Genomic DNA, 23449 nt, shown 5'->3' with positions numbered 1-23449 from the left:
GGGCTGGATGTGGCCCCCGGGCAGTAGTTCGCCCATTCCTGGTCTTGAGGAAGGAGAATAGTGGCTTTATTGATCCCTTTCACATAGCAAGCCTCTGAGTGCGACCTCCCCTTATAAATTAAAACCACTTTTTTATACATTTAACACCATTATAAATGCTGGAGGCAAAGCGGGGTTTGGTGTGGAGGCTGACAGCTCTCAACCCCCCATGTAATAACCTCGTGACCCGCTAAGGGGTTCCGACCCCCAGTTTGAGAACCTCTGCTCTTTAGGATACTGTACATCCAGCCTCCTTGGGACCACTGAACGATAAAGATCCTAAAGGAGCACTCAAGGACGATAAGGCCATTGCGGAGAAACTAAATGAATTCTTTGCATTGGTCTTCACGGCTGAGGATGTGAGGGAGATTCCTAAACCTGGGCCATTCTTTTTAGGTGACAGATCTGAGGAACTGTCCCAGATTGAGGTATCATTAGAGGAGGTTTTGGAACAAATTTATAAGTTAAACAGCAGTAAGTCACCAGGACCAGATGGTATTCACCCAAGAGTTCTGACGGAACTCAAATGGGAAACTGCAGAACTACTAACTGTAGTCTGTAACCTATCATTTAAATCAGCTTCTGTACCAGATGACTGGAGGATAGCTAATGTGACGCCAATTTTTTTAAAAGGGCTCCAGAGGTGATCCCGGCAATTACAGGCCTGTAAATCTGACTTCAGTACCAGGCAAACTGGTTGAAACTATAATAAAGAACAATATTGTCAGACATATAGATGAACATAATTTGTTGAGGAAGAGTCAACATGGTTTTAGTAAAGGGAAATCATGCCTCAACAATCTACTAGAATTCTTTGAGGGGGGTCAACAAGCATGTGGACCACGGGGATCCAGTGGATATAATGTACTTAGATTTTCAGAAAGCCTTTGACAAGGTCCCTCACCAAAGACTCTGACGCAAAGTAAGCTGCCACGGGATAAGAGGGAAGGTGCTCTCATGGATTGGTAACTGGTTAAAAGATAGGAAACAAAGGGTAGTATAAATGGTCAGTTTTCAGAATGGAGAGAGGTAAATAGTGGTGTCCCCGGGGGGTCTGTACTGGGTCCAGTCCTATCCAACATATTCATAAATGATCTGGGAAAAGGGGTAAACAGTGAGATGGCAAAATTTGCACATGATACAAAATTACTAGAGATAGTTAAGACCCAGGCAGACTGCAAAGAGCTACAAAAGGATCTCTTAAAACTGGGTGACTGGACAATAAAATGGCAGATTAAATGTAACGTTGATAAATGCAAAGTAATGCACATTGGAAAGCATAATCCCAACTATACATATAAAATGATGGGGTCTAAATTAGCTGTTACCACTCAAGAGAGAGATCTTGGAGTCATTGTAGATAGTTCTCTGAAAACATCCACTCAATGTGCAGCGGAAGTCAAAAAAGCAAAACAGAATGCTGGGAATAATTAAGAAAGGGATAGATAACAGGACAGAAAATATCATGTTGCCTCTATATAAATCCAAGCCCATATCTTGAATACTGTGTGCAGATGTGGTCACCCCATCTCAAAAAAGATATATTGGAATTGGAAAAGGTTCAGAAAAGGGCAACAAAAATTAGGGGTATGGAACAGCTTCCGTATGAGGAGAGATTAATAAAACTGGGACTTTTCAGCTTGGAAAAGAGATGGCTAAGGGGAGATATGATGGAGGTCTATAAAATCATGATTGGTGTAGAGAAAGTAGATAAGGAAGTGTTGTTTACTCCTTCTCATAACACAAGAACTAGGGGTCACCAAATGAAATTAATAGGCAGCACGTTTAAAACAAATAAAAGGAAGTATTTCTTCACACAACGCACAGTCAACTTGTGGAACTCCTTGCCAGAGGAAGTTGTGAAGGCCAAGACCATAACAGGGTTCAAAAAAGAACTAGATAAATTCATGGAGGATAGGTGCAATAATGGCTACTAGCCAGGATGGGCAGGGATGGTGTCCCTAGCCTCTGTTTACCAAAAGCTGGGAATGAGCAACAGGGGATGGATCACTTGATGATTACCTGTTCAGTTCATTCCCTCTGGGGCACCTGGCACTGGCCACTGTCGGAAGACAGGATACTGGGCTAGATGGACCTTTGGTCTGACCCAGTAGGGCCATTCTGATGTTCTTGGGCAGAGAAATGGTTATTGTAATATGGAACTTTTGAGGGGGAGGGGGGAAGACAAGAGGGAACACCCTACTTCCCCAAATCCAGAAAATGGGAAATCTCTGACTCTTCCCCTCCTCATATTCTCTTAATTTTTCTGAGTTTACCAAAACCTGAAGAGCAGCTCCGTGTAAGCTCAAAAGCATGTCTCTCTCTCTAACAGAAGTTAGTAAAAAAAAAAATCCAACAACCAAAAAAAAACCACCTACCTCACCCACCTTGTCTCTCCAATAGAACTATGACCATATATAAAATATACAGTATCATCAGAGAATCACTTTCTTCAGAAACAAGAATAAACTGAAACATCACCAAACACTAGAAAGGGAGAGAAAAAAAAATCATGGATGCTCTTTACAATAACTACCAGCAGAACAATAAAATAAACACTACCAACTTCCCTAAATGTCTTACACTATCTGGAACAGAATTAAGATCAAATAAATCTTCAAATCAACAATATTTAACCATTTCCTAGATTGTTTACATTAGTCAAACCAGCAAATTAAGTATGGTTCATTTTTTAATCCCTTTTTTAGTATTTTTTAAAAAGCAACCAACTGGTCAGCATAGTAGAATGGATAGATTTTGCTGTCCATTTTAATCTGACACATCTGACAAAGGCAGAGATTAGCCTCCACCTGTCTAAAGTGAGGGGGGGAAATAAAATAAATGCTCACACAGGAACACCTTAAGGCCATGAAATAACTTGCCCCAGTGTTGCTAGGCACATCTCAGAATCCATTCCTGTCAAGGACTAAGAGAAAAATATGTTTTCACCAATCTGGATTCTACAAAAGTCCCTGCTGAGGCAGCGTAGTCCAGTAGACAGGACACTAACCTGAGACTTAGAAGATCTGGATTCTATTTCTAGCTCTGCCATTGACTCAGTGGGTGACCTTGGCCAAGTCACTTCACTCTCTGTGCTTCTGTTTCCTCTCCCACTCTTTCCATTGTCTAGAATGGATTGTAAGCTCCTTAAGGCAGGGACTGTCTCTTACTATGTGTCTGTACAGCAGGCCTGCACAACTCGTAAAGCGGCGAGGGCCATATTACTCCAAAGAAAACAGCTGAGGGCCGAAACCCCCTGAGCGCCGCCAACCCCCCCCCAGCGCCGCCCGCCCCACGGAAACAACCCCCCCAGCGCCACCAAAACACACACCCCCGGCGCCACCTGCCCCGCGGAAACAAACCCTCCTTCCCCAGCGCCACCCCACCGAAACAGCAGCATTGAACCTCTGTAATTTGTTATAGCGGGCCCCTAAGGTAGTATAATTAAGGTAAAAGAAAAATGTCTTTTTGCTAGAAGTAGAATAAGATCTCCCCCCCCCCCCCCCCCCCCGGCTTTGTAATCAATTGCCCTGTTGAATGAATGAGGTGTGAATGAGGAAGGCGTGCAAGGCAAGCACCTCCAGAAAGCTACAACCCTTGGAGAGGGCAGGGCGGGCTCTAGGATTTTTGCTGCCCCAAGCAAAAAAAATTTTGGCCGCCCCCCCCTTTTTTTGTGCCCCTCTGCCCCCGGCCCCGCCACAACTCCACCCCTTCCCCAAGTCCCCAGCCCTGCCTCCTCCCCCGGCGTGCTGCATTTCCCCCCCCCCATTGCTTCCTGCGGGCCCCCCGCAACCTCCCGCCCTAGCTCACCTCCGCTCCGCCTGCTCCCCTGGGCATGCCGCCGCTCCGCTTCTCCCCCCTCCCTCTCAGGCGAGGGAGGGCGGAGAAGCAGAGCAGCAGCGCATTCAGCGGAGCAGGCGGAGCGGAGGTGAGCTAGGATGGGGGGGGGCCGCAGGAAGTAACGGGGGGTAGAGGAACCGCTCCCCCACCGCCGCCTCCCCCAAGCGCCCGCCACTCGGCTTCTCCTCCCTCCCAGCCTTGCTGCGCAAAATAGCGGTTTCACGCGCGGCAAGCCTGGGAGGGAGGGGGGAGAAGCGGCAGGGGCGCGCTCAGGGGAGCAGGCAGAGGCGGAGCGGAGGCGAGCTGGGGCGGCAGGGGCACTTTTTCCCCATGCCCCGGAGTCGGCGCCTATGATGGCCGGCGCCAGAATGCCGCCCCAAGAAATGTGCTTCCCCAAGCACCTGCTTGTTTTGCTGGTGCCTGGAGCCGGCCCTGGGAGAGGGGATGGGAGCCAGACCAGATCAGTAGAACAGGTCAGCCACCGATTCGCCGCTCGCCTCCTCAGCCCCCCTCCCCCGGCTCATCTCCTCACCCCCCGCCACGGCCCGCTCGCCTCCTCAGCCCCCCATCCCTCCGGCTCGCCTACTTACCCCCCATCACTGCCCGCCTCCTCAGCCCCCCTCCCCCTCCCCCAGCTCACCTGCCCCCCCCGCCACTGCCCGCCCGCCTACTCATCCCCCCTCCCACTGATTGCAGCATCCAGGTGCCAAATATTAAAATGTACACTTCCGCCTCACCCTGGGAAGGCTATATCTACTCCACCCTCAGTAGGGTTGTACTACATAGGCTATCCCTTGCTGTCTATCTCTCCAGGTATCTCCAAACAAGAAATCAAAAAGAACCGCAATACATAGGTACTGTTCTTGTGTCACCAGAACTTGGCCTGTTACTGGTACTAAATGATGGAAATGTACAGTACATAATCCAAGCTCTAGTATGTACCTTCACAGAGTTAATAACATTTTAAAAACAAACCAGGAAGAAACTGCACATAGTTTATGAATTACTTTAAGATGAATCTCAATCAGTTGTGTTTTTTTGCTGGAAGGAATATTACTGTCTGTATTACACTCCAAAACTGGTTCTGCAGGACCTGCTCACTGTGCATTTATAATTTAATCAACACCTTAGAAAAAAATTGACACCCTGCCACAACTCAACCTTAACATAGTAGATTTAACATTAGCCATATAAACATCAGAAGCCTCACACTGGATGGATAGCACCTCTGACTGTATTATGTCTAAACATTTTGGCACTATCAAAAAATCTGACTGTACAGAAGCATTATAGAATCCCAGGGTTAGAAAGGACCGCAAGGGTCATCTAGTGTAACCCCCTGCCAAGGTGCAGGATTTGTTGTGTCTAAACCATCCAAGACAGATGGCTATCCAGCCTCCTTTGGAAAACATTATGTAGCCTCTAAATCACAACAGGAGGTTGCATAGCACACTGAAAGGAGAGGATTTAATAAAGAGGCAATCTAAGAGCAAAGACAACTGGGTTTTTTCTACATAAATTCAAGATCACAGAGGAAAAAGCAAATATGCTTTGCAAAGACTAACATTTGTGTTGCTTAATAATGCAAAGCTAATTTAAACTTTGAATATGATTTGGTGATACTGAATGTACAAGTTGAAGATAAGGCCGCATCTCTCACAAAAATTAATTTCCCCCATGTTACCAATAAGATTTTAGATATGACCTCAGCATGAATAATCTGGTCATGCCTAATACCATCTTCCCCTGCAAATGTCTCCATTAAGATTATCATCAGCTTCCTGGTACTTTTTTCCAATAGAAGTCAGGTTTATTTAATTAGCACTTTAGCTCTTTTGGTGTATTGTTCAGGGTGGATAAAAAGCAATGATTTTTTTTTTAAAATTGAAAAAAAAAAAATCAGATTTTTTTAATTTAAATTGGATTTTTTTGATAAAATGCTTTTTGAGGAAAAAAGCATCTAAAAATAGCTTTAATTAAGATATAATGTATCTCAAAGATATCTCATCATGGAATAGGGATTATAAATTTGAATTCTATAGTAGGAGACAATATATTCATGTAATGTTTAAGAAAAGTTTTCTAAATGAGTTCCAATAGTTCATGGATTAGGAACCCAATTTTATGGGGTTCCAGGGGCTTCAGTATAGATTACTTAGGTTAATCCAGGGGTGGCCAACCCATGGCTCCTGGAGCCGCATGCGACTCTTCAGAGGTTAATATGCGGCTCCTTGCATAGGCGCTGACTCCTGGCTGCCCCAGGTCCTGCCACCACTCCACCCATCCCCCCTAAGCCTGCCATGCCCTCGCTTCTCCCCTCTCCCCACCAGAGCCTCCTGCTTACTGCAAAATAGCTAATTGCTGCGGGCGGGAGGCGTGGGGAAGAGAGGGGGAGGTGCTGATTGGCAGGGCTGCCGGTGGGCGGGAGGCGCTGGGGGTTGGAGGGGGTTAGCAGATGTGGGGCTGCTGACATATTACTGTGGCTCTTTGGCAATGTTCATTGGTAAATTCTGGCTCCTTCTCAGGCTCAGGTTGGCCACCCCGGGGTTAATCTTTCTATCTACCCAATGGGACTCAGTGCTAAGTCTAGAAGAGACCATCAGAGATGCTTAGTTTTGCAGTTCTCAAACTGTGGATTTGTGTCTCCAGAGATAACATGCTTGTTAACAGCAAAAATGTTTTTAAATAAATAATATATAGAGGTGAGAAATAACAGACCTCAACCCTATTGTCCCTCTGCAAATTTGTGTACAGAGTCAATCCCTTACCTCTCTCTAAAAGTGCAAAGTTTCAAAAAGTTCAATGAATAGAAGAGTGTTGGGGGCGGAATAGATCTGGACAAGGAGAAGAAGTCTGGAGATAAATGTGAGAAGGGGGGACAGGCAGCAGAAACAAAAGTGAAACTGTTTGAGCAGCATATTGCAGAAGTCTTGAGGTCTGAGTGTAGCCTTCATTGATTTGAGATCTACCATACCATTCTCTCACTAGAAGGGAAAACCTATAATTGCAGCAGGCCGTAAGAGAGACCCAGTTTGGGTCTCATCTATCTGAATTGTGAAGAATATGTATTAAGGTTATAACAACCAACAAGAATGCACTTTTATGTAGAAATCCATGATTAAATACAGTCTTCCTGACTAGTGATTTAAATCAATTGGATACACACACACACACACACACACACACACGAGTATACATTTTAAACAATGTAATACTGTACACAGCAATGATGATTGTGAAGTTTGGCTGAGGTGGTGGAGTCAGAGGGTGGAATATTTCCCAGGGAATGCCTTAGTGCTGAATGATGAACTAGCACTCAGCTGAGCCCTCAAGGGTTAACACCTTGTTAATGTAGCCTCACACTCTACAAGGCAGCACAAATGGAGGGAGGGGAGACAGCATGGCATACAAAGACAGAGACACACACCCTGGGGGAGAGAGAGCGAGAGAGAGAGAGAGAGAGAGAGAGAGAGATGTGCATTGCCCCTTTAAGTACGTTCACCCCACTCTAAGTACATCGCCTTTTTAAGTAGATCAACAAGTTGAGACAGCAGCTGCTGCTAGCAAGCTCCCTCCATCCTGAGCCCTGTCGTGTCCTACCCTGCTCGATGGAGATGGGGTAAGCAGGGGGAAGGAGCAGGGGAGAGGGGGACACTGTGACATTAGCACCCCGCTTCCCCCCCTTGCACAGCAAACAGGAGGCTCCCAAGAGGAGTTCCAAGGCACAGGGCAGGAGCAGCACATGGCAATTGATAGCCTGCTGAGCGGCTGCCACACAGGGAACTTAGGGGAGTGGGGAGCTGATGGGGGGCTGCCGGTCCACCCTGGTTCCAACCCCCACCAGCCAGCTGCAACTGGTTGCTCTTTCTGCAAGTGGTGGACAAAGCAGGCGGCTGACAAACAACAGAAGTAAGGTCGGAATGGTATGGTATTGCCACCCTTGCTTCTACGCTACCGCTGGTGGGGTGCTGCCTTCAGAACTGGGCACCTGGCCAACAATCGCCGCTCTCCAGCCGCCCAACTCTGAAGGCAGCGCAGAAGAAAGGCCGCCCTGCAACTTCCCTTTGGGTCAGGACCCCCAATTTGAGGAACGCTGGTTCCCCCATGAAATCTGTATAATATATGGTAAAACCCCACACAAAAAAACCAACAGATTTCACAGTGGGAGACTAGATTTCACAGTCTGTAACGTGTTTTTCATGGTTGTGAATTTGGTAGGGCACTACTTATCAGTGTATGATTGATTGGTAAGAATCCACAAATAAGCTTGCTAAATCTGTTTTAAAAGCTCAAAATACAACAAAAAAGGTTTTTAGTTGCCAAGAAAGGTGACTTTATGACTCTAGTTTCAGATTTGAAAAGTGGACTTCCTGAAGTCAGAGAGTCAATCCTGATAGTGTCAACTCATTCTTCCCTCCTCCTGAGGTTAACTGAAGTACCCCAGAGTTTACTGTATGAGAGAGGTTTTTTAAAAGCATGAGGCTTTCAACCTGAGGCCACACCTTCTCTGTATAAACATTAATATAACCCAGGACACTTTTATAATAGTGAAGTCTGAAGGGTCAGTTTACACAATGCTCTCAAACCTCTAACTGCAGGGGGCGCCATCACTAATGTCTTGAGGAAATAAATCCAGGCGCATGTTCAGGTCCAGGGTTAATGCTCTTCTACAGTTTACACCACACATTTAGAGTTCCAGCACCAGATCTGCTACTAGCAGTGCTGGGGTTCTCACACTATACTACATCAGCAATGCAAATTCATTTACTGCTCATGCTCCAGTTCTGTGCAGTAAAAGATGCATCAGGTTGACAGAGCTGGCAGTGATAATATGAGCCCCTAGTAAACCAGAATGTCTCCCTCTTTTAACACAACCTGGGCATATTACAAGTAGCCTCTTTCAGCTTACACACATACACACTGAACTCTTGGTTTTGTCCAAGTTTGTCCAAGTTTCCTTAGGCAAAATTTCTGGGACTTGGCTTTCCCAGTATTTAAAAAAAAAAAAAAGTACCAACGCTTCTTGTTGCTATTTCTGATAGTTAGTGTTTCATTTCTTCAAGATCTAAAACTGACTGTAATTCAAAGGAAAAGCTGTAATGTAAGTCACCAGAAAATGACGTACATTACACTATAGTGCGTGGGATGAGGAAGCTGGTTGCGAAAGAGTGAAAGCAGTGTTGCTAAGCAGCTGCCTGAAGACAGTAGACTATTTCTATCATCATGTGAAAAGAGTTGGAACTTCTGTAATTTGTAAGAACTGAAAAAAGTATCACTTATTTTATTCTGTATATGGGCAGAGGAGAAAAATAGGTTCAAGATGCTGATTTATGTTACCATAATTACTAAGGAAGATTACTCATGGAAACTGTTAAACCAAGGAACTGTTTAAAGTTTTCTATTTGAGTTCTTAGTTGTTCAGATATGGCCTTTATTCTAGACAAGATAAAAGTTACTAGCTTTTTGCTATGCTATAAAGATCTTAAATTACTTTTAACTGATGTGCCAGATAACATTTTACATATTTATCATTTTCATAAAAAAGTAAAAAAAAACATCAAGCTGTCTTAGCAGTGATGCAACATGCTACTGCAGGAGGATCCACCTGCTCAGGTCTTTATCTCAAGCTGCCATGAGCTGCAAACACACTCAGCCCTGGGGTGGTGATGAGGATATGAGCCTTAAATTGCTCTGCTGATGATGTTGGAACCATGCCCAGCCCTCTTTAGCTGGAAGTATAATTGTTGCAATGCAACATCTTGATGGGAACAGAAATAGGACTGTAGTAGTAGTACAGAAAAGAAAGCGATAAACTGGTGTCTCAGAAGATGTCATTTTCCCTGTTTATTTTACTCCCCCTTGGTTGCAATGATCTCTCTTTCACCATATACATTCAAATTGGTTTTCCACTATTATTTGGTTCTTTTTTTTTTTTGCCCAACATCATTCCTCTGCTCCCTCTTCTGCATTCCTAGAAATACTGGGCTTTAAATTCACTGGATAATTGTGGAGACTGGACAACTTTTCAGCATCTCCCATGATACTGGCTTCTCCTTGAGTGGGACAACCCCAATTCTAGAGATGTAGTTGGTGTTAACCATGCATCTCAGTACTGACTCCCTGCAATACTTTGTCTGGTCCCAATCTTAGTGGTTATGGGAGTGCTCAGATATTACAGTAATGGATGTGATATAAGCATCTAGGACAGAGGAATTTCGGGAGAAGAACGTAGTAGGATCTGCCTTCCCTCACCACTGCCACAATTGTTGCTCAGCGCAGCTCCATGAGGTGAGGAGTCACCAAGAATGCTGAGCGGAGGCCCTAGTTCCAGGGGCAGAGTATAGTGATTTTAAGCCCCATCTTCCTCCACTAGTTCAGACTCTCTCCCAGTATTTTGGACAACACCTGCAGGAGGGGGCTCAGGAGAACAGCCCTGCTGAGCAAGTGCCTCAACTTAATCTCTACTCAATTCTTTAGGTGAATAAGCCAGTAGAAGAGAGAGTTCTTTCCTTCCTCCATTTGCTCACTGCCCCTTGACTTGGTGCGAGCGAAGGAAATGGCAGATATATACTAAAGGCTATGGCCATCCAAAATAATCCCAAATCGTGCTAGAGGGGGAAAAAGTGAAGTTATTTGTAGGGTGAGAGTTGTATGAGTGTTTCTTCGGATTACCAATCTAATAAGAGTGACTATCACCATTAGATGGGTAATGATAAGAAATTCAAAAATTTATGCCTAAAACTTTTGTATGTTCCTCCTAACTAAAAAGAATGTACCTCATACACTCAGATTAAAGATGAGTGAATATTGAGACTTTTGTTTACTTCCTTGATTAAACGCCAGCAACACTGCTGATGTCAAGGAATCTGGAAAGAGTGTTAACCTCTGCTTACAGTGATAGGAGGCCATGTTCTGTAGGCTCTGCACCTCTCCACGACCCTCTTCTGTGCATTTAAAGTTACTGTATTTTCTTGTGGCTCTCTGGAAGTTCTAGACCAGAGGTTCTCAAACTGTGGTCCGTGGACCACCAGAGGTCCGTGAGCTCCATTCAGGTGGTCCGCAGATAGTTCCCTCTAAGGTGCGTGCCTGAGTGGCGACACACACAAGAGAATGAAGGGCCACCCACCTAATTAGTGGAGCCACGCAGGCATGGTTCCAATTAGGTGCCTGGACCTTGGAGAAGACACACATGTAAGGTGAGGTGGTGGCTTTGGAGGGAATAGGGGATAGGTGGGAGGGGCAGTGTAGTGGGGCGGTCACCACCCTCTGGCTCAGAAGGGGTTAGAAGCCAGCCCTTGGGGAGTGTTGGGGCTGAGAGCTAACTCAAAAAATTGAATTGCAATTACAAAACTGTTGCTATGTTAGTTTTGGCTTGCTCCACAAATCATAGACACATACAACTGGAAAGGACTTTGATCCGTCATCTAGTCCAGTCCCCTGCACTGAGGCAGGACTAAGTAGTGTTTAGACCATCCCTGACAGGTGCTTGTCTAACCTGTTCTTCAAAACTGCCAATCATGGAGATTCCACAACCTCCCTAGGTAATTTGTTCCAGTGCTTAACTACCCTTAGAGTTAGGAAGTTTTTCCTACTGTCTAAATCTCCCTTGTTGCAATTTAAGCCTATTACTACTTGTCCTGTCCTCAGTGGTTAAGGAGAACAATTTATCCCGTCCCTCTTTACAACAACCTTTTATGTACTTGTAGACTGTTACCATGACCCCCTCACAGTCTTCTTCTCCAGACTAAACAAACCCAATTTTTTCAATCTTTCCTAATAGGTCATGTTTTTTAGACCTCTACTCATTTTTGTCCAACTCCTGTGGACTTTCTTCAATTACTGGGGCTTTTTAAAAACAACAGCAACAGAGTACATTAAACTATGAGAGCACAGCCTACCAGACAGCACCAGTTATAAAGTAGTTCAAAATTTGGGGCCTGAACTACTTGACTGATTCTCATTATCTCAAGTGCAGAAATCATTAGCAAAAATATGCTGTCTCTCATTAAGAGTACTAAACATGTGTACATTTTAAAAAGGCTCTAGAGGTGATCCAAGGTACTACAGACCAGTAAGCTTTGCATCTATACAGGAACTCCTCACTTAAAGTCATCCCGGTTAACCTTGTTTCGTTGCTGATCTATTAGGGAACATGCTCGCTTAAAGTTGTGAAATGCTCCCTTCTAAGTCGTTTGGCAACCGCCTGTTTTGTCCACTGCTTGCAGCTAGAGCAGCCCGTTGCAGCTAGCTGGTGGGTGGTTGGAACCAGGGTGGACCAGCAAGCCCCCTATCAGCTCCCCACTCCCCTAAGTTCCCCGTGCAGCAGCTGTCCCTCCTCCCACTGCCATGTGCTGCTCCTGCCCTCTGCCTTGGAGCTGCTCCCAGAGACTCCTGCTTGCTGTACTGGGGGAGGGGGGGAAGGGGGGGCTGTCAGGGGGTCTTCCCCTCCCCTCTGCTCCTGCACCCCGCTTGGAGCATCTTCCATAGAGCAGGGGGGACACACGATGGAGGGAGGGAGCTTCTAGGCAGCAGCTGCCATCTCAGGTCTCAGCAAGCTGATTTAATTAACAAGGCAGTGTACTTAAGCCTGGGGTCAGCTACTTAAAGGGGAAATGCGCATTTTTTCTCTCACACACAGGGTGTGTCTCTGTCTGCCCTCCCTCCTTTCCTGCTGCCTTGTAGAGTGTTGTGAGAGTTAACCCTTGAGGGCTCAGTCAATTGCTAGTTCATTTAGCAGTAAGGCATTCCCTGGGAAATATCCCACCCTCTGACTCCTCCACCTCAACCAAGCTTCACAATCATCATCACTGTGTACCAGTATTAAATTGTTTGTTTAAAACTTATACTGTACTGCATGTGTGTGTGTGTGTATATATATATACAGTTTAAGGATGCATTTTGTGATTAATAACTGAACACTTGCTCTTACTTTGTTTTCCTGTCAGCTGGTTTCTGTTTCATGACAATACTTTGCTTCTCACCTCATGATTACTTATTTTCTTTTCTTTAGTTTTTTTTTGTGTGTGTGAGGGACCTATGAAAAACCTTTTTGAAATCTAAATGAAGAATGTCCTCCCATTCTTCTTTATCTACAACTCTTACACCTTCATAAAATTCGAATAGGTTAGTGAGACGTGATTTTTCCTTTGCACAGACCTTGCTGATTAAACTCTCATTGTCTTCCAGATGTTTTATTATTCTAATTTTGAAACGATAGTTAAATCAGTTTATATATATATACACACACACACACACACACACATATACACACACACACACACATACATATACACACACAAATTTTGTCTGGTGAAAAAAATTTCCCTGGAACTAACCCCCTAATTTACATTAATTCTTATGGGGAAATTGGATTCGCTTAACATCGTTTCGCTTAAAGTCGCATTTTTCAGGAACATAAGTACAACGCTAAGTGAGGAGTTCCTGTACCTGGTAAACTGATTTAACTATCGTTTCAAAATTAGAATAATAAAACATCTGGAAGACAATGAGAGTTTAATCAGCAAGGTCTGTGCAAAGGAAAAATCACGTCTCACTAACCTATTCGAATTTTATGAAGGTGTAAGAGTTGTAGATAAAGAAGAATGGGAGGACATTCTTCATTTAGATTTCAAAAAGGTTTTTCATAGGTCCCTCACACACACAAAAAAAACTAAAGAAAAGAAAATAAGTAATCATGAGGTGAGAAGCAAAGTATTGTCATGAAACAGAAACCAGCTAAGTGACAGGAAAACAAAGTAAGAGCAAGTGTTCAGTTATTAATCACAAAATGCATCCTTAAACTGTGAAGCCTACTTGCTCAGTGTGTTGAGGCCAAAAACTTAAGATGCAAAACAGGATTGGACATCTATATGGATAAAAAGAACCCAAAATAATGAAGTTACTGCTAATGATTTTTGGAATAAACAATAAACCTTATGCTTCAAATTTTAATGCAATCTTTAACTGGTTTGGTCTCCTCCTAATCTGTAATGTGGGGGCAAATTATCCAATAATCTGCCTAATGCAGTGGTCCCCAAACTTTTGAGGGTTGTACACCCCTGGCTTTACCCCATCCTCCTGCGCCTCCTCCCCCCCCCCCCCCCCCGAGCTGGGGCCAGGAGCAGGGCTGCGGCTCCAGGGGGTGGGAGAGGAGACGCGGACAGGAGCTGAGGCTGGGGCTGCACTTTATTCAGCACAGTACTATGAGGCTATGGCTTCAGCGCATTACCTAAATGCATACTCTACATTTTCAACCTTCTCAAAGATTGTTGTAAACAATTCATAAGAAACTAAACATATACGGCTAATTTTTTTTAAGTCTTTTTAGAAATGGCAGATACACTACTCAAAACCAGCTGGTCCAATAAGGGTGCTATCTTGGGACTCAGCATATCCTGCTCTGTATAAGCCTTCCTGTGTAACACTGGGCAAATCACTTAATCTCCGTGCTTCAGTTTCCTTCCCGCTCCGAAAAATATGGATAAAAGTACTTTCTTATTTCATAAGGCTCTTGTGGGGATAAATACGTTGAAGACTGATGCACTCAGATACTATGGTAATGAGACTGAGACAGACATAGAAAAGTGCCATCACTCAACAACAGTCTTTTCTTACATTTAGTGCTACAGATTGAGAGTAAAAACTGCCAAATCAAGACTATAGAAAAGATGGGACTCATGTAATGGCAGTGTAAATATGAGCACATGCATGAATGGGAGAGGAGATAAAAACCAACATGCAGTTTGAGGATTATCCAACATTAATGTATTGGTGTAGTTCTTGTCCTTCCTTACCTATCAAGATATTTTTCTCTATGAAGCATTTTACAGGAATGCTATCAACGTCAGAAACAGTTATTTGTATTCTTGTAATGCCTACGAACCTCAATCACGGCACAGGATCCCATTGTACTTATAAATAAATGTTTCTTTTCTTAGGAAACTACATCCCTTTGATTATTAAAAGTGTAATAATTTCCAAAATCCAATTTACTTTTTTCATTAGATTTTCCATTTCTCTTTACACAAAGCAATTTAAATCAGTTTCACTATTATCATCAGCTTTGCTTGCATGTCTGCAGTTTAAATTGAAATAAAAGCATCTGCACCGCCCTTACACTAACCTGGATTTTAACCCAATTTAAATTGAACAAGTGCATCTCCTGCCGTTAGACAAAACCTAACATTTGTAAATGACACCAATGCAAATTCAATGTTACGAATTATTGTGATAACAGGGTATTTTCTTAGCGCCCCAGCTGCTGGAATCAAGAGATTGCGTGGTGATTTTAGCTTTCACAAGACTCGTAGAAAGGTAGGGCTAGAAAGGACCTTGAGAAGTCATCAAGTCAACCCCATCCCCGCTGTGGATAACCCTAGCCAACCAAGAAAAACTTGCTTTACAAAGGAAGCGTTTAGCCTCGCAACTGCAGAGAAAAGCTTGAACACGTGACCCTAGTGCACCCTAAAGGCTCAGAAACCCCACAGCAAATAAGATCCCTACGGGTTTTTTTTGTTTTTAAGTCTCAATTTTTAAGCCAATCTGACGATTTGGGGAGGGAGGGTAAGGTGCGGTAGTTGAACGCTAGAGGCGGCCAACACCGGAGTAAGCCCTACTTCAGTCGATACTTAAAAGTGAGGGGCACACATTACTCAGGGGCGACACCTTCCGAGCGCCGCACTGAGCCGACCCAGGGGAGGAGCCGCGCGCTGCCAAATCCCCAGGCCCAACGGGCGCCGCGCGTGCAGCGCCTCAAGCTCCCGGGCAAAGCCCAGCCCCCGCGCGGTGCCTGAAGCTCGCTGAGGACGGACAGGTGCCGCGGTCGGCGAATACATCGCTTACTGGTCGTTCGCATCCAGTGCAGCAGGCGGGACCGGTCGCCTGCGCTCACGCCCCTCAGCACTGCCAGCACCGCGCTCCGCGCCCCGACAAAATCCATCGCTTGCCTGACCAGCCGCCCTAGCCTAGAGCCGAGCTCGACGCGTATGTACTGCGCATGTGCACGGAGGGCCGCGAGCCCTGCCTCCCAGCGCTACACGTGTTTCCTAATGCGCATGTGTAGGGAGAGGGCCGCCCGTCTCAGGATGGAAACAGTACTGAAGGGGCCTCTCAGTGTGCAATGCGCATGTGTGGAGGAAGGCTCCTCCCTTTTTCTTGGCTCTCGCCTCTTTTCTGTACGCCTGTCGGGATGGGGGCGTTTCCCCCACCGCGTCCTAGCCCTTGAAAACGCTTCTCCCTGCGCATGTGCAGCTAATAGCCTGCGTGTCCACCCCACACGCGCACATTCCTTGCCCTTTCCAGGGAGGAGTCATATGGCTGCTCTGCCTCTCAGTGCGCAGGTGCACAAAGAATCCCCACACCCCCCTCCCTACTCCTGGGGTGGGAGGGAGTATAGAGTCCTGCCTCTTAAGGTGGGCTACTCCTCCCGCTGGTAGGCTTTGTAGTATGCTGCTTTGGAGTTTCAAACAGGCCCTTGAGGGATGAATCGCCATAAAGAGAAGAATGCTCGCTCATGTGGAAGTAGAGATCATCTTTCTACAGGAAACCCATCTTAATAACTTAGGGACAGGGATATCTCTGAGGGAGTACATGGGGGGGAAAAGGGTATTTAACAGGGTATAGGACAGAGGGTCTCAAACTGGGAGTCAGGACCCCTCAGGGGCTCACGAGGTTATAACATGGGAGGGTCATGAGCTGTCAGCCTTCACCCCAAACCCCACTTTGCATCCAGCATTTATAATGGTGTTATAAATTAAAAACACTTTTTAATATGTAAGGGGGGGTTGTACTTAGGGGCTTGCTATGTGAAAGGGGTCACCAGTACAAAACTTTGAGAACCACTGGACATCATTTTACAAAAGACTCAATTTACAAATTCTAGATGTTGATGAGGAAGGTAGATTTTTGCTGGTTAAGGCTAAGATCTTTAACTCCGTTTCTATTGTAATTAATATATATGCATACAAAGATCCAAGTTTTTTTTTTCAAATTAATTAATATCCCACTAGTATCAATCATCATAGCAGAAGATTTTAATGCATCGTTAAACCCTTCTTCAGACAGGTCAGTCTGGCACCAACATACTTACTCACATGATAGAAACATTGTAAAAGATACGTCTGTTGCAGAATCCTACCATAAAGGAGTTTACTTCTCCCCCTTCCCCCATATTCTACATAGTCACAAATAGATTTCTTCCTGGTGTATATGAATCTGGTGGACTCCATGCTTAATAATGAAATCAAGTCTATGATGATCTCTGCTCCTACACCAGTGATACTCCAATTTTCCCCTCTCAAGGCAAATCTGAATTGTAAAGAATGGAGATGGAACTCTCTTTTAAAGATAAACATTTTCAGAATTTTTATGGCTGACCTGGAACAACGCTTCCTCAGCTCTCGTCCACTCACGCCCCTTCTCTACCTACGCTACATTGATGACATCATCATCTGGACCCATGGGAAGGAGACCCTGGAAGAATTCCACCATGATTTCAACAGCTTCCACCCCACCATCAACCTCAGCCTGGACCAATCTACACGGGAGGTCCACTTCCTAGACACCACGGTACAAATAAGCGATGGCCATGTTAACACCACCCTATAACGAAAACCCACCGACCGCTACACCTACCTTCATGCCTCCAGCTTCCACCCCGGACACACCACACGATCCATCATCTACAGCCAAGCACTGAGGTACAACCGCATCTGCTCCAACCCCTCAAACAGAGACCAACACCTACAAGATCTTCAGCAAGCATTCTCAAAACTACGATACCCACACAAGGAAATAAAGAAACAAATCAACAGAGCCAGACGTGTACCCAGAAGCCTCCTGCTACAAGACAGGCCCAAAAAAGAAACCAACAGAACTCCACTGGCCATCACCTACAGTCCTCAGCTTAAACCTCTCCAACGCATCATCAGTGATCTACAACCCATCCTGGACAATGATCCCTCACTTTCACCTACCTTGGGAGGCAGGCCAGTCCTCGCCCACAGACAACCCGCCAACCTTAAGCATATTCTCACCAGCAACCATGCACCGCACCATAACGACTCTAACTCAGGAACCAACCCATGCAACAAGCCTCGATGCCAACTCTGCCCACATATCTACACCAGCAACACCATCACAGGACCTAACCAGATCAGCTACAACATCACCGGCTCATTCACCTGCACGTCCACCAATGTTATATATGCCATCATGTGCCAGCAATGCCCCTCTGCTATGTACATTGGCCAAACTGGACAGTCACTACGCAAGAGGATAAATAGACACAAGTCAGATATCAGGAATGGCAATATACAAAAACCTGTAGGAGAACACTTCAACCTCCCTGGCCACACAATAGCAGATGTAAAGGTAGCCATCTTACAGCAAAAAAACTTCAGGACCAGACTCCAAAGAGAAACTGCTGAGCTTCAGTTCATTTGCAAATTTGACACCATCAGATCAGGATTAAACAAAGACTGTGAATGGCTATCCAACTACAGAAGCAGTTTCTCCTCCCTTGGTGTTCACACCTCAACTGCTAGCAGAGCACCTCACCCTCCCTGATTGAACTAACCTCATTATCTCCATACTGATTTATACCTGCCTCTGGAAATTTCCATTACTTGCATCTGAAGAAGTGAGGTTCTTACCCACAAAAGCTTATGCTCCCAATACTTCTGTTAGTCTTAAAGGTGCCACAGGACCCTCTGTTGCTATTTTCAGAATTATATCACAGAAGAAATTCTGTTTTGCTTCTAAACAAATGGTACACCTGAAATATCCTAGTCCACCCTATGGGATACTCTGAAAGGTTTTTTTTTTTTTTTTTTTTTTTTTTTTTTTAAGGAGCAGGGTAATTTCCTACTCAGTGGGTAGAGAGAAGGCTAGTCAGACTCTGCTCCTGGAATTAAGTGAACAACTCCAAGCTACAAAATTAGAATGTGCAAACTACCCCTCCCAAGAAAGTTTTAAAAAATTAATTATCTTCACTATGAAGCAAATAGACTGGACTTCAAAACAAGTCAAATTTATTCTTTTTAGACTCAAACACATGAAGTGGGGAAGAGAGTAGAGAAAATTCTTGCATATATATTAAGAGAGAGAGGTTAAACATCCTGAACAGTATTACTCAAATCAGAACAAGGACAGGTAATCAAAAAGAGATCAATGATCAATTTTTTAAAATTCTACCAGGCTCTTTACAATAACAATTCACAACCTGACTCAGAACACCCAAATAATTTTGTTCAAACTCTTAACCTCCCACAAATCTCAGAAAAGCAGCAGTCCAAGCTGGTTTTTCCTTTGTGATCAGAAGACATAATCAAGGCCATGGAGGAAACAAGTCAGGGCAAGACCTGGTGCTGGTGACCTATCAATAGAATTCTATCAAACGTCCAAAGAAATTCTGGCCCCTAAGCGGTTATATATTTGCAAAGATGCCTTAAAAAAAGGTATGTTACCTTCTAATATGAGGGAAGCCCTTATTACCACCATACTAATTATACCAAGTGAGAATGCACAAAAGCCTAACAGCTATAGACATTTTTCATTAATACTAATAAAAATACTTAAAAAAATATTGGCTAAAAGGCTTGAAAAAGGTAGAGTGATAAGGTTAATCCCAGTCAGCTGGGATTTATTAAAAAAGGTTAATGTTATGGTATTCCACCAACACTCTAGAAATTCCCATGCAATCATTTTGTTTGATGCAGAGAAAGCCTTTGACAGAGTGAACTAGCAATACCTGTTTCTTACCCAGGATAAATTTGGGTTGGGAAAATCCTTTATTTCATGGATGAATTGTTATATTCTAATCCAAACTCTTGTATCCTATCAAACAACACAACATCCCCCTCCCTGGATCTGTTTTAGGGAAGTAGACAGAGATGCCCCCTCTTCCCCTCCTGTTCAGTCTGGCATTAGAACCACTTAAAATACTAATTAGGGAACACCAAGGTATTCAAGGGTTCAAATCAGAGACTCCGGAGACAAAAATCCTTCTATATGCAGACAATGTCCTTTCCTCCTATTTATTAAAAATCCAGCTCAATCCATTCCTAATATCCTACAAACAATAGGTAACTTTGATATATTCTTTGGCTTTGAGATAAATTGGGGTAAGTCAGAAGCAATGAAGATCTCATTGGCTTTAGTTAGAAGTGCACCTTAGATCTCACACCAAAGACACTACTTGTAGCTAATCCTATAATAAGATATCTAAACATTTATTATTAAACAAGGAAATGAGTTATTTAAGAGGTTAAAGCAGGTAAACATACATACACAAATGTGTTGCAATCAAGTTTTAAAAGATAATAGAAGCTTCTATAATAAGCAAGATCTACATGTCCTTTATGGCTAAGCAGCTGGGAATCCCTTACTTATGCCTAGAAACCTTGCCCCTGAGAGTCCAAGCAGCACAGAAATCTAGTTCTTTCTTGTTAGGGTTTTTATCTCCCTCTCCCCCATTGCTCTGAGCTGCAAACTCAGCTGACAGGAGGAATTCACTTACATGACTCACCTTCAGGAGGCAGGTGGAATAGCAGAACAAACTCTTTTGTCCTTTTTAATGTCCTACAATAGCCCATGTGGTGTTATCAGCCTTTTCCTGTTGGGAAGGTCATAACACCTTCTGTTGGAGATCAGCACTTCACACTAATTAATGTCTCTCTCCTGTTTGATGATTTACACAATTACAGAGGCATACAATGCAAATGCTTAAATATTACCGTACAATATGGGATATAGACATTGTAAGAGAGATTAATGCATGCAGTAACTCATTCAATAAAGTCTAAACACATTCTTATAATCCTAATATCTAATTTAACAATACTAACACACTGATGGAGCCAGAGTGATTCCAGCTGTATTTGTCAGTGTTCAGGTGAGACATGGGGACTTTGTCGTGAGCTGGTACCTGGTCTGCCAGCATCACAATGGACGTTCTTCCTAGGATAAATTTTATTCTGAATTCCCTTCCTGTCGATATTCCTCCCTTTTATTTTACCAAAATTGACAACATGTTCAGGTCCTTCTCATGGGGTGCTGGCAACAATCTCCTTACAGCTCCCTATCAAAACAGGTGGTTTTAGATTTCCCAACTTTAAACTTTAGCATCAGGCAATGATTCTTAACCAAGCAGCCCAGTGGCTAATTCTCTCATGCTGCAGAGCCCCAGATTGGCTCCAGCTAGAGGCAGAATTGGTTGCTTCTTTTTCTGTTTCCATTGCGCTGCACTCAGATTACTACTGATTTCCTAAAGAACAATTACCAACTATTGTGGCAGCCAGAAATACTTGGTGTACTATGTCTATTAAATGTAAACATCACTCCCTTCTACATATCAAGGCCTGTATCTGGGGTAACTTGAAACTCTGTATAGTAGGCAACCCCATCATTTGGCCAGGCTGGATAGGAAAGGGATTTTGACCATCAGTCAATTTATTGAAAATAATATCTTCCTCCTTTTTCCAATATTAAACAAAAGGTTCAATCTAGAGACTAAGAAGGAGTGAAAATATATCCAGTGTAAACATGCCATCTCCCACCTATTTAGCCTCAATGCCTGTGCTACCCCTACCCACCTGAACTGCTTTCATTTCTCCAGATATTACCGATTGCCAAAACCTATGGCAACACTATATACAGACTTGGTCAGCAAATTTGAATTAAAAACAGATCTCCTAAAAAAATTATTAGGAGGAAGAAGTAGGCCAATTATTTTCTGCTAACTATGGAAACACATTTTAACCAGTGCTCTGAACTGTTCCTTGGACTTTTGTTTAAGATTAATCCAGCAGAAAATTATATGGAGAATGCACTGGTCCACTCTCTGTTCAAAATGCATGCTGCTAAATCAGACAAATATATGATTCAGCTTGTGCCAATTTAACCCACATGCTCTGGAAATGCCCCTATCCCCGTATGTTTTGGGCAGAACTTCATTGCAGAGTAAATTTCACCCTAACAAATAAAATTGTGTTACAGGATAAACATGTAAGTTTAAACCTAATTGATGTTAATTGGAAGCTGAAGAATTTGGAAAACTTTTGCTCAACAGAGCAATAATAATTGCTAACAGATTAGTACTACCAAAATGGAAATCCAAATAGAGCTCAACAATTGAAGACTGGAGCATAGACATTGTAGGCTTAGCCACCCTGGAAAGAATTGTATATCATCACAGAAATATACAAAGAAAAATCCTCAGAATATGGGATGCTTTTCTAGAAGTATCTGAATTAAATACATTCCCCCTCCCCTCTGCCCCAACCGACCCTTCTTCTCTACCCACTCTCTTCCCTCCCCATCTTTATCCCCCTCCTCTGATTTTTGCCTCTGCTCTTTATCTTTTTTTGAACTAGCTGGATTTGTAAAAACAAAAGTTGTTTCTGCCTAAAATTCTGTAATACAAATAACAGATTTGCATTGTAACCAGTCATATAGCATTAAATGTTTCAGGTATAGCTAGGGTGAGACAGCAAAGGGTTAATCTATTATGAGACGTTTCAGCATCGTTTGTTATGTTGGTTTTTCTCTATAGATATTTTTAAAAGTTAATAAAAAAGAAAATGTTTCGGCCTGTTAGCGCGTGGCTAGGAGCGAGACCCCCTAGAGCGGAACGTCTAGGAGGTCTTGTCTTTTTTGCGAACAGCGAGTTTCGCAAAGGAGTTCTCCAGGTGAAGGAGGAGCTAATACAGCATCTGTGGGGTAAGTGACTGTCTGTAGCTGGCAGTTGGAGGCAGGTTTGAAAGCTCGAAGCCTCTGGTAATTGGCTGAGCCTTAATCAGTGGGCGGGGCATTCCCTCAGGCCAGGGCTTTATAAAGCCGCGCACAAGCGACCAGGGGCTGCTAACAGGGAGTTTCGCAAGGGAGTTTAGAAGGGGAGTGGGAAGGGAGTGGGAGTCCCTCGCCAGCCGTAACCCCATCCCCGTGGCCCCCCCCTAAAACCTATAAACCAAACCACATTCCAAAACTCCCTTCTGTAAACCACCCTTTCACTAACTAGGATACAATGCAGGCAGAAGCCCAGCAGCAGAGTGGGGGCTATCCAGTTTATTGCACCGACTGTCGCATGTATGATTACCTGCCCTGTGGGCGGGTGGCGTATGTGTGCAGTCGGTGCAAGGAGCTCCTGGCCCTCAGAGACCATGTACGGACTTTGGAGGCCAGGGTGGCGGAACTGGAGGAGCTGAGAGAGGCAGAGAGGTATGTTGATGAGGCTTTCCGGGACACTGTAGAATTGTCCCACCTCCGCTTAGACAGCACCTGTGCTGTTAAGGAGGAAGAAGGGCCCAGGGAAGTAGAGCAGTCAATGGGAGCAGAGGGAAACTTTCCCGTAGTTGGGACCCTCCTTCCAGATGGTTCTGGGGTTGCCTCTCGCACTGAGGTTGCCTCTCCGGGGGAGGGAACTCCAGTTTCTAGGAAAAGGCAGGTGTTAGTAATGGGAGATTCGATTATTAGAAATGTAGATAGCTGGGTCTGTGATGACCGGGAGAACCGTATGGTGACTTGCCTGCCTGGTGCGAAGGTTGCGGATCTCTCGAGGCATCTAGATAGACTT

The 23449-nt window shown here is 44.2% G+C and overlaps 1 protein-coding gene across 2 annotated transcripts in view; it reads right to left on the bottom strand.

Annotated features, from left to right (window-relative positions):
- LOC135878507 (uncharacterized) overlaps positions 1-15853 on the bottom strand; it is a 41601-nt gene extending 25748 nt beyond the window's left edge. The window contains exons 1-2 of one of the 2 annotated variants that reach the window (XM_065404193.1): positions 15721-15803; positions 2418-2526 (exon numbers count right to left, since the gene is read on the bottom strand). Coding sequence is in view for 1 of the 2 variants with exons in the window: in XM_065404192.1 (XP_065260264.1) it covers positions 15721-15817 (97 nt within the window). In the remaining variant the exon portion in view is untranslated. Of the gene's footprint in view, positions 1-2417; positions 2527-15720 lie in introns of both variants that reach the window. The other variant, XM_065404192.1, reaches the window with a different exon arrangement.
- Between the last annotated feature and the right edge of the window lie 7596 nt (positions 15854-23449).

This window comes from Emys orbicularis, chromosome 4, assembly GCF_028017835.1.
Source record: "Emys orbicularis isolate rEmyOrb1 chromosome 4, rEmyOrb1.hap1, whole genome shotgun sequence".
Taxonomy (NCBI): Eukaryota; Metazoa; Chordata; order Testudines; family Emydidae; genus Emys; species Emys orbicularis.
The sequence above is the reverse complement of the archived record's forward strand: the minus strand, read 5'-3'. Positions and strand labels throughout refer to the sequence as shown.